The following is a 17,582-nucleotide window of genomic DNA, read 5'->3' as shown; positions in this document are numbered from 1 at the left end:
GTGCCAAGCAAGGTGCTTTACAGAGGCAGTGATTGAGTCACAGACTGAGCAGCCCAGCTAAGGGCAGGGCAACTGTTAAAAGTGCCTTGGGCACCCCTAAGGCTTGTGGATTTTATACTGTGCATATTAATATATCCTATAATACTCTCTAGCTTTCATGCAGCACTGTTCAGCTGTAGCTTTTTGATGGCCGAATTTACTGCTGGTATAAAACTCTGCAGATGTAAAAGCTAGATCATGTTTTAAATGATGAACTGTTGTTCCCTTTACTCCATGCAGCTAGCAGCAGTGGAATGAACTTGCAAGTTAGGTATAGGAAACACAAATCAAAGGAAACAGAAATCAAGAGGAAAGGAGTGGCCTTATAATCAGAGCCCAGGGTAAGGAAATCTCAATTCTCAAGGCTTCCTGAAAAAATATATTTTCTTTCATGGGTCTCAGAGAAGGGGATATTCTTAATCTCTCTGCACAGCACCTTACTGCACTTACCCTTCTGACACTCACACATTTGTTTCACTGAGTTTACTCCTTGCAATAAGGAGTAATAATATTCTTGTTATTCTTGTGTGAGCCTCTGTTTGGCTGAGGTCATAGTTTCTTGGTGCAAACAAGCTGCATTTCTATACTGAAAAGAAGAATTTAATTCAAGAGTGCTTGCTTTCACAGTCTTCTCCCATGAGAGGCAAGTGTGAGAAAGAATATCCCTAACAAACTGTATGGAGGCCACACCACTCAAGGGGAAGGTCAGGTTGTGGAGAAGAATTTCTCTTCAGATTAAGAGTATTTGCGGCAGGAGAACATGTTTTGACACATGAGGAAGGCACCTACCCTTCCAGGCAAATACCAATCTGCAGTTTGCAACAGGCCATGAGGACTTGAGATAGAAGCTGCAGTAAAAATGTAATCCACTTTAAACCAACTGCAATCTTGTTATCCTGCACAGAGGCAAAGTCAAAAACTACTACTTGGCAGAGGTGTGGGGGAGAAGGGAGAAATTCTCATATTTTTCATTTACAGAATTACAGAAAGGGCAAGATTCAGAGGCGCCAGAGCAGGTCATCTGACTTAACCTCTGTGCTCAAATAGCATCATCCTACTGCACCTTGAGGGGAGACCTCAACACAGTCTACACCTTCTCACATGGTGGAGGGGCACACACTGACATCCTTTCTTTGGCAGCCAATGACAGGACCTGAGGGAATGGCCTGACCTTATGTCAGAGGAGGTTCAGGTGGGTATCTCAAAAAGGTTTTTCACCCAGAGGGTGGTCAGGCACTGGGATAGGCTCCCCAGGGAAGTGGTCATTGCACGTAGCCTGACAGGAGCATTTGGACAATGCTCCCAGGCACACGATGTAATTCTTGGGGTTGTCCTTTGCAGGGTCAAGACTTGGACTTCTTTATCTTTGTGGGTCCTTTCCAACTTAAGACTATTCTGTGATGCTGCAAAATTGCAGCCAGGTGGTTCCCACTATGCAGGTATGGAAAGCACATTGGGGACGAGGCAAACGGCGCTTTCAAAGGACCAGGCACTGAAGGTGCCAGCGCCACACACGTGCTGTCCATGTGTGCGCCCACATCTGCCTGTTCACTCCAGCAGGTCACCGCCCAAGGACCGCCACAGTGGGAGGTGGCAGGTGACCAAGCCCGCCCGCCCCTGAAGCACCCTGAGAGTGAGGACGGGCCAGGGGGAGGCTGCGGGCGCACTCCATTTCCCCGGGCAGCCCGCCCGGAGCGCGGGCCCGGGAGCGAACCGCTCGTCCTGAGGCGAGCGCTGCCGCGCATGCGCCGCCACCGCTCGGCAGCGTCCGCGGCCCGGGAGGGAAGGGGCGGGCGGGGGAGCGGGCGCGCGCCGCCGCCGCGCCTGCGCGGGCGGTTCCGGGGCGGGCGGAGCGGGGCCGAGCGGAGCCGTGGGTGGCTGCGGCCGTGCCCGGGGCTCTGCGTGCCGCTGCCGCGGGGCATGGTGAGCAAGGGGCCGCTGCTGCGCCTGCTGACCGCCATCAACCGCAGGAGGATGAAGCTGCTCATGGGGCTCGCCTTCGTCGCCTACGTCGCCTGTGAGTGAGCGGGTGGGGGCGGGTCTGGCACGGCCATTCATTGCCCGCTGGCGCGGCGCCCCCCGTGCCCTCCGCCCGCCGTGGGGGAGAGGCGGGTGAGAAGCATGTGGCGGCAGCACCTCCCGCACCCCGGGGCGCTGCCCGGTGGCGGGCGCTCCGCCCAGCGGGGCAGGGGCTCCCCGCGGCTCCGGGTGGGGGCTCAGGGCTCCTGCCCTGCCCGAACTTGCCCCGTGCCGCGGGCAGCCGTGCCGGCCGTCCCCGGCAGCCGTCGCTCCCCGCCTCGTCCCGCTGGCTGGCGGGGAGCGGGGCGGGCGGGCCGTGGCTCGGGGAGTGTTTCCGCAGCCGCTCCTGTCCTCAAACCGCGCTTTGTCCGCCCCGATCGCCACCTGGTAGCGGTGAGCAGCCCTCAGGGAAGTTTTTCCAGGGTAGGCCTCGTGTCTGATTTTTGTAAAATACTCACAAGTCCTTTGAGGGCTAAATAAATGTTTGTTTATTAAATCAGAGCGCAGCTGAAGTCTTAAGAGCCGGGAAAGAGGCACAGAGGTACTTCAGAAAATCTTAAAAAAGCCAGTGTCGGGGATGTTTATGACTTCACTTATTAGCAGTGAGTCAGATAGATTTAAAATGGATTTAAAACGCTGTCCTGTCAGCTCTCTTCCCGTACTGTTGCAATTTTAATTTATTTTATTTTAGCCTGTTTTGTTTTCAGACTCGGGTAGATTCTGCGTGAACAACACTATACCTTGTCAGTTCAGCTAGGGAGCAAGCCATTCTCTTGATGCTTGAAGGTACATACATATAGGTGAGCTAGCTTTGGCGGCGAGTGCGTCCATCGCATTTCAGATCCTCCCTTTGGATTCGGGAAGGTGGAGAGGTACAACACAAGTCATTTTGTCAGAGGGGTGGTGTTTCCTACCACAGAAACACAGCAATTCCTTTAATTACCGTAGGTTATTGTCGACCTCACTATTTAAGTACTTCTCTTGTGTTGAAGTTGTGTTTCAGCTCTGACTTTCAGGACAGTGTGTCCAAATGACTTCAGGTCTCTTGCATCCTAACAACTTAATGTCAGTTCGTTTTTTTGAGAGGCTTACATGTTTTGCTAAGAGTGATAGTTTTCAGACGAAAGTTTATAGGCTGCTGTGAAAACTGGATTTGAGTGGCAGGTGATGTGGTCATTGGGACCTAGATATTGATTATATTCTCTGGACAGTAATTGGTGTTTGCTCTCTAACTCTGTGAGTAAAAGTTAGCCTTAAGGAGAAGCCTTCTGACTGTTGTTTTTTGGGATTCAGAAAAAAAAAGTGGAGGAGCAGAGGGACTGCAGGTCAGTGTGGCAAAAAAGTGGCTTGAAAAGGGAATAAGTTGGTGTCTGGTAGGAACATGTTTTTTGCAAATCTAACATGCTGTGCTTTCCCATCTTTTGACTAGAGATCAGAAGTTGTGGAATCCTTAAGTGTCAGCTACACAGTATGGTGTGGTAGCAGATGCCACTGCTCTATCAGATTCTAGAGAGAATATTTTTTGTTTGTTTTTCTCAGAAGTGATTATTTATGATCCCATTCACCTACCCTAAAAGGGTACTCCTCATAATGTTACTGAATCATCACTACGCTCTGCTTGCAGTCAGATAATGTCTGACTGAAATAGCAGGGAATCTGAGGAAACTGAGCAGCTGGTGTAGGTGTATGTGCTGGCACTTCTTACATTCCTCCTTTCTGAAGTACTCTCCAAATGACTAAGTGTTTTTAGGCTGTGCGCCGCCTCTCCATGAATTTCCATTCAGTATTAGGGCATGGGCATTCAGACTTGGAGTACTACATTTTACAGGGAATTAAATAGTTGGCAAGTACATTATTTTTTTCTGAACTAGAGGACAGGGCTTTTTAAATAGTGCCATTTTTGTCAGTCTGTGTGTGAAACCCTGAGCAAATGTTTTGGAAATATCATTTAGGAAAATGTCTTATTTCATAGAAGTCTTTTGCCTTTGATTGCAAGTTGGTTACAAAGGTGCCTGAAGAACCTATCTGTGTGAGTTTGCAGACTAGAGAAAGACCTTTTTGCATGCAGTTGAAAGGCTCTGAGCTATTTCACTCTCAAGAGGCATTAAGTGGCTCTCTTGGTAGTTTCACACAGTGGTAGATGGCTGGGTTCTGCTGTCTTCAGTATCTCTGTTCCCCATCCATACAATGACTGAAATTTCTTCGTTGTGCACCAGCTGAAGGAACTAGCTGGACTGAGATCACCCTTTTGTGTTATAGCCATTTGACAGTGTGGGTATTCAACACCTGTTTGGGCCCAGCTTGAGAAGGTGGTGCACAGTGATAAAATGGGGTAAAAGCTGGCAGTGCTGCTGGCAGTGTTGCCATCACATGGTTTGCAGGTCTGCAATTAAGAGCCTGTCTCCAAAGCAGTCCTGTTTTCTTTGGTTGAAGTACTGTCATGACATGAGACACACTGTTAAGAGTCATATTATAGGATCCCTAGAACTTCTTTATGGACTTCACTAGGTCCTCTGGTAGCACTTAGAGCCAGAAAGATCCTTACTTTGGATTTGAATTAAGGTAGCATTTGATGCCTCATTTCTGTAAATCTTAATTTTTATTAGTTTAAAAAAAATAATTCAGTTGAAACATTGTGCTATGCATGGCTTGTATGTATAAAAACAGAATTTAAAATGAGCATTTCTATGCAGTAGTAAATTAAAAGTTGTTGTAACTTAAGCAACTGTTTCCTGGGAAAAGGAAGGGAATAAAGTTTAATATTTACCTTTACCTTTTCTTTAGGCCCTGGGTAAGAGGGGTGATATTGTTCCCCACTGCCCAGGTAATGAATTTGGCGATACTGCATCTAGAAAGCTGTGTGAATCACTCTCTAATATGTCAGGCTGCTGCTCAATTTTTTTATTAACACACTTCATAATTAGCTTAGTTGGCTCACCTTCAGTGCTGTCTTCTTCTTTGAGCATTGCATGACTATAGTGTACTACATATAGTGGGAAACCTTGGCCAGAGCTTGAATTTGCATTGCCCTTTTAAAGGGATAAACTTTTTAATCTCAAATTAAACTCCCAACAAAATAGTGCAGGAATTCTAATGTTAACCAAAGTGGGATGGACAGGTGTGTGGAGGTGAACTGAAACAAATTCTTTCAGTCGTGAGTTCCACTTACATCATTTTGAAACTGTTGTGAAACCACAGCTTCAGAATGTGAGGCGATTATAAAGAGAAGTGAAGTGGGTTTAATTGATTTTTGTTGTCTGTAATGAGAAATGTAGATAGATCATAAAAGAGCAGTGAATTAAATCAATAATGTTAAAAAACTTCAGTGTTACCACAATACAAATACCTTGTATGCAGGCTGAGACTGTTCTTCTGTTTTTAAAAACCCCATCTGCGTGTTGGGATGTCAGTACATAGACACGTTAAACTCACTCCCTTGGAAGTTTTTAGTATGTATTCAGCTTTATATGGGCATGCAACCATGCTTCAGTGGTACTGTCTTTGCAGAATCAGGACCTATTTAAGTTACTGGAAATACACTTGGAATCTTGTAGCCAGGATTTAAAGACCAGAGCTCATCAATCTGCATGGTTTGCTTTAATCTTGATGCTACTGTAAATAATCTGCTATGTATGACAGGGCCGTTGCATGTTCTTAATGAAAAAGTGAAAAGCTCTATTTTTGGTAAAGTGGAACAGCTCTCTTTACTCATTTGTAGATCAAATGGTTCTTGGGAAGTATATCAGTAGCCTTGTTCCTTTTCTAAGGGGAAAATGGAATAGTAACGTGCTGTCATGAGGTCCAAGCTTAAGACCTCATTTCCTTTGTACGATAAGTTATAGCACAGCTATTAAAACAACTTACAAATGAAATGTCAAAGTAATGTGAGGTAAGTGCATCCTGTAGTATAGTGGCTTGACTTTTCACAGCATTGTTAGTTTCCATGGTTGTTATCATTTGCTTTATAGGATTAACCATTTGTTTTTGTCAGATTTCCATCAGCTAGGAAGAATGCAATGTTCTCAAAATATCGAGGTGTGAGTGAGCTTTTCAGTTTGAATCTTACCAGCACCTCACATGGCTGCTTGTCTTGCATATGTTCAAAAGGAAGATTAAATTTTACTTAATATTTTGTTTTGATGAGCTTTTACTTCCATTTTTGTAATAGAAGAGCAGTTATCAAGCTGATCCTGCCCTATTGCTTCAGGCTGTCTCAATGTTATTCAGCATGAGAAATCTTCCTTTCCCAGCCATTTTTTAACTAAATGCCAGGATTGATTGACCATGGAAGAGTTCGAAATGGTTGTGTAGGACATCAGGCATGCTGGCTGGGTTCACAGTCACCAAGTTGCCTTTCATTTGTGGGTTTATGCAAATAAGTTCACTGTCGTAACAGCTTCCAGTTCCCTGCTCATCAGGCTTGCAACTAGCTGTACTCGTGTAGCTTATGAAAATTTGTTCATGCTTCAGTTGTTTGTCAGGAATAGATGGACTCTGACTATGCCTTGCTAGCCATGATATTTTAAAACAATTTTTGGCATCCTGGAGAAATTAATCTTATCTCTATTATCTCCATTTAATATTAATGTTTTTGCCTCCACTTAGTGTCTCTTCTACAGCATGTGCAGGAGACAGCCTTGTCATTTTTCCATTCAAGGACAAACACTCTTAGAGCTTCCACCTTCTTTACCCTCTGTTTTTACAAAGGGGAATATTTCTTTGATATTGATAGTGATCTCATTTATGGACTGGAGAGAGGGAGAGGCTGGGGTTATTGCTTCAATTTACCTGAAGGGGTTTGTGAAAGGTAGCTGGGAAAAGTGAGTTTGTTTCAGTTACACTGCTGTGGAACAGGAACATTCTGTGAGTCCACTGAAAACAAACTTAGCTATCAACAGATGGGTCAGTGGAGGAGCAGCAGTAAGAATGATATGCTGAAGATATGAGGCAGGAGGGAGTAGTAACAGTGAACAGAGAACTGGAAAAAAGACTTGATGGAAAACTTAAAGAGAATTTTCCATCTGGGAAACTAAGAACAAAATCCAGTCATAAAGTGACAATGCTAATTGAAATGTAAGAACAAGTACCCTTGGCTACCTTCCCATGCAGTATGAAGCTCCATTAACTCTTGTAAAGAAAGAAAATTTGCATAATGTTATATCTCACAGCTGTGGGAGGGTATTGGCTTGCCAAGGTTTAAGTGTTTCTTCTTAAGAGAGAGTGGAGAAACTTCCTGGTGATTATGTTGCCTTTGTTTTGCTAGTTGATGACTAGCTGAAGGGTTGACATTGAGTTGCAGTGGTACTGTCCGAGATACAGAGAGCATATTTCCCTTAGCAAACTCTGTGTCTTTGTGTCTAGGATACTTCTCATATTGGAAAAGCTACAGTTCCTATCTGCTATCTTTGATTTGGGGCAGGAACTTCACTGTTGAGCAAGGCATCTGTTTGGGAGATGCAACAAGAACTATTTGCCATACAGAGATCTGGGTAGACTTATCAGAGGTGTATTTTTTTAAAAATCTTTTTTAATATTCAAGTTGTATGTTCTCCAAAGGCATAAACTCAGGCAAGTGACATTTCTTAGTACAAAGTTATGATTAGTAATCGTGTGTTATCTCCACTAATATTGCAAAATGCTCTCATCAGTAAAATAATTTTCTAAAGCAAATTAACATACTGCTGGAGTTACAGATGGACTACAGTTGAGAGGGTTTTTTTATTCTTACTGAATGAAGACTATAAAAGGTGATTTGAAATATTTTGGCCAAATCGTAAAATGGTTTGCATTGGATGAGACCTTTAAAGATCATCTAATCTAGCCCCCCCACTGCCCTGGGGGGATGTTCTATATCTTTCAGTATAACAGGTTGCTTAGACCCCTATCCAGCCTCATGTGGTTTGCAGGTGTGGGCCATCCACAACTTTTCTGGGCAACCTGTTCCAGGCTTGCCTCTGTAATAGTAAAGAATTCCTTGCATCTTACTTAAGCCTACTGTCTTTTAGGCTAAAACCATTGCCTCTAGGGGTCCTATCACTACAGGCCTTGCTAAAAAGTTTTTCTTCATTGTTCTTATAAGCCCCTTTTTAGTAAGGCCACAATAAGGTCTCTTCAGAGCCTTCTCTTCTCCAGGCTCTTCTAGCCAGCTCTCTCGGACAGTCCTCATAAGAGATGTGTTTTATCCATCTGACAATGTTTTGTAGCCCTCCTCTGGACCCTCTCTAACAAGTCAATGTGTTTCTTGTCCTGGGAGCCCTAGAGCTGTATGCAGGTGATGTCTCATGAGAGTGGAGTATAGAGGAAGAATTACCTCAGTTGACAGGGTGACAACACCTCTTTAGGTGCTGCCCAGTGTTTTTGATTTGTTTTCTGAGCTGAAAGTGCACGTTGCCGTTTCATGTCCAGGTAGCCCCAGGACCTTCTTGACAGGGCTGCTCTCAGTCCTCTTGTAACTCAGTCTGTACTGATACTGGTGGTTGCTCCAACCCAGGTGCAGGACCTTGCACTTTGCTTTGAACTTTATGAGGTTCATGTTTGCCCACTCCTTAAGCTTGTCATTGTCGCTCTGGATGGCATCCCTTCCCTCAATACACTTACCAGCTCAGTGTTGTCTGCAGACTTGCTGAGGATGCACTCAGTCGCTGTGTCTGTGTCATTAATAAAGACACTGAGCAGTACTGGTCCCAGTGCACCCCCCTGATGGACACTACTTGTTAGTGATCTCCCTTTGGGTACTGAGCCCTGGGTGCAGCTACCCAGCTGCCATCTCTTGAGTAGTCCATCAAAGTCATATTTCTCCAATTTAGCGACAAGGTGTTGTGTGGGAAGTAATAGTTTCCTAAAGAAAATAATTGTTTTATTTACATTTTTAAATATGTAAAGTAATTAAATTAAAATTTTAATGCAATTGTGTTAAAAAGCATTTTATGATTTCCATTTGCATGCTCTCCTATTTTCTTATTTCTTCCAGGAGACTAAAATTGCTGAGTGACTGTGGAGAGTCAGATTTGAGCATGAAAAAACCAAACCCTCTTTTGAATGCCATTGCACCTCTCTGAAATGGAAAGTTTGACTGAAGCAATTCGCTTTGGATGGTCAGAACATACGAGTTTGCTCTAAAAAAATTCTGATTATGACTGTATATCAATTCATATTATTCCTGCATGCTGTTTCTGTTGACAGTGAAATCAATTTGTAACAAACATCATCGCTATATTTTGAGGAGCAGAAGTTGAAAGGTGGGCAATACAGGAAAAAATCCTGGGCTTTCAGCTAAACCTATTTAGACAAAAGTTTGTGTAAAAAAATTCTTTAACAGTGTCCTGAAAATACAAACAAGAAAGCAATTGTGAAAGAATAGGGTTTTAAAAGAGATTGCATCTGGTTTTGGTACAGTTTTGGTCTCTATGGACATCATGGTTTTGCTTTTTAAAATACCTATTCTGAAATGTGTGTGATATCACTAATAATTTCAGATTGAGTGTATATTACTGTCGAGAGCCTGTGATAGTCTGTGACTTGATATTAATGTCATTTAAAGAGACACAGAGAAGAGGGATAAAGATACAGGCTTCTTTTAGGATTGTGTCTTTTACCACCTTCAGGTTGTGACAGTGTTGTTTTTCTGGTTCCCCAGCTTATTGTGGATGACTTAACTATGGCATGCAAGGTTCTCTTAGTGTAGTAATCTTTATTTTAAGGAAACCTATACAAACGGTGTTATTGCAGATGACAAATTCAAAGGATATTCAGATGAAAACATACATCCTATTCCTATGTTCTGAGGATCTGGAAAGATAATGCTTGCTATGAAGTGCAGCTGGTCAGAGTTAAAAGTCTGACTGATACTGAAGTGTCTGTTTAATGGTAGATGCTCAGCAAAACCCCAGCCAAATATTTGGGATTTCTGTTGTATTTTTCAAGTGTGATTTAACAGATCTTATATTTTGTGTTTGGTTTTTTTTTTTTGGGGGGGAGGTTTATTGTTTTTGTTTACTTAATGTAGGTGTAGTTGATTTGTATCCAAAGGATAGCTCCTGGAGTATTCCTTAGCTGTCAGTATCCCAGTCCTTGCAGTCCTCTGCATTCAGCATCATTTCAGAATGGGGCTTCTCTAGAAGAACTAAACAAACTTAAATTTCCAGGAATGTAAATATATTCAGTAGGGGAAAAAAACAACACCACATTTTTTACTCACATATGACTAATTGCCTTTTAAGGGAGGTTTGAGAAGTCTTGAAAACCTACAATAACTTTACTATAAGACTGTGCCTGCCAAATAGTTGCAGCTTAATCTCAGAGGCTTGGGAAAAAAACAAAAAAGCATTTGGGTTTTCTAAAAACCCTGAGTGATTAATGTTTAGTCAGATAAATGTAAATACCTTTTTAATAACAATACTGTGATTAGGGCATTAAAAACCTTTTTTTTTTTTTTTTTTTTTTTTTTTTTTTTCTAAAAGAGGCTTTTTTAGAGAGTTCTTCATCATTTCACTGAAGGCATGTTGTCCTTTTCTGGAAGCCCTCACTTTAAAGTTTAATGTCTGTGGGAATGATTAGTGACTAATGTACTTTACTCTTCATGGTACTTGCAGTTAATCCTTGAAAAAATGCTACAATAAAAATTATTTCTCTCATTATGTTATGAAAAGGATGCAAAGGGGAAACAACATCTTGAAACAGATAGGTGTAGTCCTATTTTTACTCTTCCTACAAGCCATGAAACAGGGCTACAACAATTCAGATATTCTGCTCACTTCTCTAATGCCAATTTACTATGACCTTAGTCACTGGATGAGGTTTACAATCAGTCTTTGAAAGAAGAAGTAGAACCCCTGTCTCTTCCTCTTGTAAGTGAGTGTCTTAAATGTTAAGTTACAAGTCATGTTTCCGCCTAGTTCAATGAATCATGAATTATTCCCTTGCACAAAATTTCAGTAGATGGCAGGTAGACTGTTTATGAATGCTCTAGTTGGATGAGTTGGAAGTTCTTCACAGAGTTTGTTCTGTGTGTTCTGTGTGGCTGTGAGGGGTGAGGATGTTAAATCTCTACAGTCTGAGAATTGGCACAGGACTATTATCCTGGATTAATACCTTTTGGCTTAAAAGATTTGCCTTTAGACTTGAATTTTTATAACTGGCTTTTACAGTGAAGTTCTGGGTTGTGTTAGTGTTTGCTTAAATTTGGTCCATTAGGAGTCTCATGCTTTTGGAAAGCTGGGTTTGTGAAGTGCCTGATTCATGACCTTGCTGATGTGGAAGATATTTTAACCATCTGTGTTTGCAGCTTTTGGGACCTGAACTTGATAGGCCTGTCAAGTGGTTTTGTGATGCCTGTAAGGATTTTCATCTTGAATTTATGCTTGCAATTTTCATCGTTCTGCTTGTGGATTTGGACCTACTTACCTCTATGTTTCCATCATTCTTGCCTGAATGTCAGACTAGTCTTGACTTAACCTTTAGGGCAAGGAAATCCTCTGTGAGCTAGAGTCATGCTCCTGGTTCTCCTGCGGGGTAAGCCCATTATATAAACAGCTCTGTATTTGGAAGAAAACCAGTCAAATCTTATTTCCACTCTTGTCCAAAAATATTAGCTCTGATCCCTTCAACCTTGGTGTAAGTTCCATGTGAGCACCAGTACCTAAAGAGATCCTGTTTAGAATTGCGCATTCAGAATCTTTTATGAGGGCAGTCAGTATGTTGAAGTGAGTTTTTGCAACATCTCTCTACACATGAGAGACTTCAGGGTTCTCTAGATTTCTCTCTGTGATAGTTCCTGTGTGGTTAATTTTTCAATTCTAGATTTTTTTCATGTGTTTTCTTTAGGAAGCTAGTTCTTTGTATGCAATGTGGCTTCACTGTCTTTGCAACAAGGCTGGCATTTGTTGCAGCTGGCAGCTATTTTTTTTCCTCTTCAATGAATTCCTATTTCACCAGCTAAACTCAGATGCTTCCTGCTACAGTATAACCACTTACATTATTTGTATGAATTTCTGTAGCCCAGAAAAATAATTCTTTGTAAGGATATCTCACTCATGTTTAACTGGAGGATTCTATACATGTGACTGCCAGATCATCATCCTTTGTTGAAAGAAAACAAAGTGTTTTTCCATTAGTGTTACCATATCTAATTCTAAAATTCTAGCCAGAGGGTAAATAACTTGAATTTAACTGTGCTCAACACTGTATCTCATTTTTACTGCATTAAATTTACTTTATCTAGTTAACACAAAATCCAGGTTATTTAAAAATTCAGTTGGATTTTATGAGTAATTTGTTCTGATATAATAAAGCTTCCCTATCTTTTCCCCAGAAGATGACAGAGGGATTTATAGTATCACCACAGAGACCTCCTACAGCTTATTTCTTAGTCTGTTATGGATTCTTTCGAGTTACTCGTGAATTACTCAGCAGCACTCAGCACTTAAAAACAGTTCAGTAGCTTTCCCATCCCCTGAAGGCTAGAACAACTGCATTACTGAACCCTCATGTGTGTCCTCTCCACTCCTTCCTGGGAATGTTTCATTTCTCCTGCCTGGAAGGTGCCTGTGACTGTAGCAGGAATAGAATTTTTTGTTTTGTTTCTGTAACACCTCAATGTCTCCTTGAGCTCACTGAGTAATAGTGATGGACATGTATATGCAAAGCCTAAAGGTAGGCAAAATACTAGCTGCTACTCAAGACCTTCAGTACAGCTTACAAGATCTGTGGACACTTTAGAAGTTTTCTCTATGTGTGATAATACTGCATATAGGCTACTCCTCAAGACCCAACATAATTTGGTCCTTAGCTTGAGCCTTGTGTCTTAAAGAGCAGTTCTAGAATGATTTTCTGGAGATTTTTGGAGTATATTTCCTGTGTTGCTTGTTTTGCAGAATCCCTTACATAACTATTTCATGTTAACCTTTTTTATCTTGATGATGTGAAGTTGTCAAGTCTTCCTTGTCAGTGTAGCCTGATTTATGGCTTCTAATTTTTTCACTTTAAACTGCATTCTGTTTCCTAGTTGAAAGTTAAAAGCAAAGTCAGTGTTCTGATAGTCTTCCTATAATCACCTAAGCCCTGACCAGTGACATCTGTTGCATCTTTTGGTCTTTGATTTTGTATAGGGATTTATCTTTCTATAAAACCTTTTCCATACAAACAGTAATAAATTAGTTTTGTTTGCTTACTGAGGCATTGTAAGTTATATTGCATAGGTACCTTTTGTGTGTGGGAGTCCAGGGCTTCCCTCTGGCTGCCCTGGAAGGTCTGGGACTCTGGCAGGGAGTCAGGAACCCCCCTGTACTGAGCCCCGAGAGACACTGTCTCTGATCTCTGCCCATGGAAAAGAGTTTTCAATATTACAGGATTAATTACAAGCTCTAAGTATTTGATATAAGTAATAATTAAGTGTGGCACGAGTGCAAAAGTAAAATTTTAGGATTCTAGATAAGGGGTCCAAAGGGGACAAGATGGAGGAAATTGGGTGTGTCTTGTCCTTCTTCTTCATGCCTTCCATGTTTCACTGTAGTGTTGGCATTTTTCTATTGATTTAGGCTGGGGACACACTGTTCAACGTAGGTGATAGATATTGGCACATTATTGTAAATCTAGCACACGTAGTTTCTGGTGTATAATGTTTGTAACATCCCACTGAGGGCAGAGCCCCACACGCTGCCCTGCAGGACAGACCTGCGGCAGGGCAGCAGAACATGTTAAAGATAAGCAAGAATAGACAACCTTGAAAACCAGCAGAGATGAATTATGACTTCTTCTTTAGCTACGAGGCTCAGAGACTTTCTACAATCTTGGAATCATCTCAGTACCACAGGTTCCGACATTTGTGTTTACCTCACATTATATATGTATTTAGACACAATTATATGTGTACACAAGCACTTGCTACCTTTAATGCAGGATTCTTGAGGCACCTCTTTGGGCTGGTACAGCTCTAGCCTGTAGTGGCCAGTCTTTTGTCACTCTGCAGTTTCCAATTTGTGTGGTTCAAGTCCACAGGGCTCCTTTCTTGCTCTTGTAATTTTTCCAGTATCCATAATGAACAAGGCAAGTGTTCTGGTTTGTTTAATCTGTGTGCAGTGACAAATTGTAGGTTAAATAGATAATTCTTGTGTATTTTTTACAGTCCCATTTAATCTAATCAGAATTCCACTCATACTCTGGAACTGTGTTCTAGACACCTATATGGAGGTGATTATGTAACTTACTTAGATAGTTTGTGATTAACTTACTTAATGTTGTCTTAAATTCCTTCTGATGATAATAGGGAAACATTTCCTCAGGTAGTGCTATATGACATTGTAATGTTTTTTCTCTTCTTATTTTCCAGCTGTATGGGGAAACTTTGTCAATATGAGGTAATGTATATAATTTTTGTACTGACTATCCTTATGTTTAATAAAATTAACTTACCTTTCCTATCAATATATATAAAGCACAGAGAAAAACAGCTCACACTGTTGTTTGGGTGGTTGCTAAGCAGCTGATACAATTTTTTTTCTTAAATACAAAATGCTCAGTCTCAAAAATGGTTGTATATTTGTTATAGATCTCACCTGGAATTTTACTCACACTTCATCTGCTTTTCTTTGTACAAATTCATCTTCTGATTTTGGCCAGTTGGTTTGCATAGGCTTGGATTCTGCTTTTCCTCAGCACAGACGTGCTTGTATCTCAGTGATAATGTGGGTTTAAATACTGAAGAGCAGCACATTCCCCACTGCTTCCCATTATTATATTTCTGTACCTAGAATCAGAAATGTGCTTTGGAGAGTTTTTCCTCTTCCACAGTTAATTGGTAAGAATCTGATGGTTTAACTGCTGAAAAGCAGAAAATCTTGCATTGCCCTCTAGAATTTTTTTCCTTTAGAAATAGAAAGACAATAGGTATGCAAAACATGCAGATTTTCACATTTCTGCTTGCATGCGAGTTTATCCTGCAGGAAAATTCACTGGGAAGACACAGCTGCAAAAGAAATTGAAGAGAATATGGGTACAGCTTGTTCCCTACAGCAAAGTCATTGTGTATAGAGGACAAAATATCTTACTATGTTGTTTTGCTAGTAAAGGGTTTTGGTATTCTGTTACCTCTCCTTGTAGCACATAGTAAGGAAAGTTTGGGACAAAATAAGAATAATAATGAATTTTCTCTAGGCTCTAATGCACCCAGGATGACTTACCCTAGGGGTCTGTTCCTGTCCAAAGTGGCCCACTCCTCTTGGAGTTTCCCACCCTTGATGCAAAAAGTGCTCAGCTGTCATGCAAACAGCTGCTGGGCTGCTGTAGGTTGCAGATGGAGATACCAGTTAGATTAACATGTTATCATGACCAGTGAACTGTGGCAGCTTAGCAGCTGTTATGTGAGCAGCTGAGCATTTCTTAACAAAGGACAAGAACCTCAGAGAGGGGTTTGAGGAGGACAGGTGGGTGTGGGATCCAGAGTGTTTATTTCCTGATAGGCTCTCCTTACAAATTCTGCCACTATCTGCCTCTGAATTTTTATTTGAAATGTCCTTTATAGAGCTTTTGAGGGGGAAAAATTCTTAAGGACTAATGTTGGTCCTCAGCCAGTAAGATTGTCTTCGTTAGGAGAAAATGCTCATGAAAAATAGATTGCAGAGTTGCCAGTCCTTGAGTTGCAGGATTTGTGAGTAAAAAACAGTAGGAACTATTTTTGAGGGGACCTTTTTAAATTCTGAGGAGTTTTCCAAATTTTCCTTGCTCGCTTATAAGAGAGGAAACTGTTCCACAGTTGTTTGCATAGTTTTTCATAAATTTCTGTTACTTGGGAAAACATCTTCAAAATCCACTAAGATAGCTTAATACCACTTCCTTATAGTAAATTCATTCAACATTAGCTTCAGGGTTTTTATTTGCCACTAGTGCAATAAATGACAACTTGATTTGAACAGATGGTTCAGGGAACATGTGTCTTAGTGTAGGAATTTACTGAATTCTTTAGAGATACAAATGAATCTGGTCAGTAAGGTCTTTGCCTCAGTAATAGACTGAGTTGACTTTCTTTAAAAGTGTGAGTTTTAGAGAGGGTTATGAAGGGAATCATTGCTTTAACTTCTGTGTGGTGAGTGTGTATATATATATATATCTGCTTAACAAAGGATCTTCTGTTTCTCTAGGTGTAATGAGTTCAGGACCCAAGTAAAGGAGCTCTGTTTTTCACTTGAAAGAACTGTATTTTATGTCGGGATACCCATGATTCCTCTAGTATGCAAAAATTTAACTACTGTGAGATAAATAATTCCCTTTTCAGAAGGTTTAATTGGAAAAGAAAAAACCCAATAACACAAATGGTAGGAAAATTTAATAACCTTGATACAAGAGCTAGAATTTAAAAATACATATTCTACAGTTGTAAAAGTTTCCTCAAAAGTGAACATAAGTGAGACACTTTACACAATCAGATGCTAAAAGAGACCACATTTGTGCAAGACACTGGCCTTTTAGACAGTATTCTATTTTCACAAGTTACCACAACATACTTCATCCTTGGCCTCATGTCAAATGAGTAACATTTGTGTGAGAAGTCAGTATTGCCCATCAGGCAGTCACTGAAGATGTGTTTTAGTGCAGCTGGGATTTTTTTCCCATGTGTTTGGGAAAGTTCAAAGTGAGATACATTTGTCTAAAGGAAAACGTTTTGTCAGCATACAGTATGCAGAGACCCTCAAAGAGACATTTTGGGCCTTTGCACAGTGAAGTTACACTAAAAACAGTAATTAGACACTTTTCTAAAATGCAGTTAATTTTCTATGTAAAATGAATGTAATTTTTATTGGTACTGTTCTTTCCTGTGGGCTTGGTTCAGTTTCTGCCAAACTGATGGATTTCAATGGAAATTAGATCATCCTCTTTAATTTAATTTGTTCTAATTATGTTTTTGAAATAATACTAACTTGAGGTGGTTTGAGGATGCTGTTTTAATATGATGGAGGTGCAATGAAGCAATTATAGCATAGGTGTGTATTATTTTTTTTCTTTTCTTGTCAACAGGTCTCTTCAAGAAAATGGGGATCAGAAAGTGGAAAGTAGAATAGAAGAGGTTAGTTTGCTAATAGTTGTAATCTATTTTATTTTCAGGATTCCATTTCACTCATTTCATATTGAAGTGGTATATTTAATTTTATCTCATTACTCTTGATTCTGCTAAAACCAAAGCATTTGATTTGTTTCTATACATAAGTTTTTGAATTGTTCTTCACTGTAGTGGAGTTTCTAACATTGATCTGTGACTCCACTTTATTTTCATTAAAATCTTTCTTGAAAGTGATTGCTGATACATTTGCTGCAGAGACTATGGTAGAATCCTCCCAAGAACTGTTTTATTTGTTACTGAAAGGATGTACACAAATTCTGTCCTCTGACTGCCTTACAAAATATGAAGTATATACAAGATGCATTACAAATGTAAAGGTGCCCAAAATTGCTTTGCTTTGTTCTTAACTAATGAATAAATATAGCAATGTTTTTGGCTGGCGAGGGTGTGCAGTGCCAAGGCTTTAAGCACAAGT

General features: G+C 40.8%; 1 protein-coding gene across 4 annotated transcripts in view; it reads left to right on the top strand.

The window, feature by feature from the left end:
- The first annotated feature begins 1,873 nt into the window (after positions 1-1,873).
- Positions 1,874-17,582, top strand: part of UXS1 (UDP-glucuronate decarboxylase 1) — a 54,941-nt gene continuing 39,232 nt past the window's right edge. For 2 of the 4 annotated variants that reach the window (XM_085583128.1, XM_021538064.4), the window contains exons 1-3: positions 1,874-2,056; positions 14,384-14,411; positions 17,065-17,113. In XM_085583128.1, the coding sequence (XP_085439254.1) occupies positions 1,960-2,056; positions 14,384-14,411; positions 17,065-17,113 (174 nt within the window). In that variant the 5' untranslated portion in view covers positions 1,874-1,959. The other 2 variants (XM_085583147.1, XM_085583136.1) reach the window with 2 other exon arrangements.

Source organism: Lonchura striata, chromosome 1 (assembly GCF_050655825.1).
Source record: "Lonchura striata isolate lonStrDom1 chromosome 1, ASM5065582v1, whole genome shotgun sequence".
NCBI lineage: Eukaryota > Metazoa > Chordata > Aves > Passeriformes > Estrildidae > Lonchura > Lonchura striata.
This window is presented reverse-complemented; position numbering and strand designations above follow the sequence as displayed.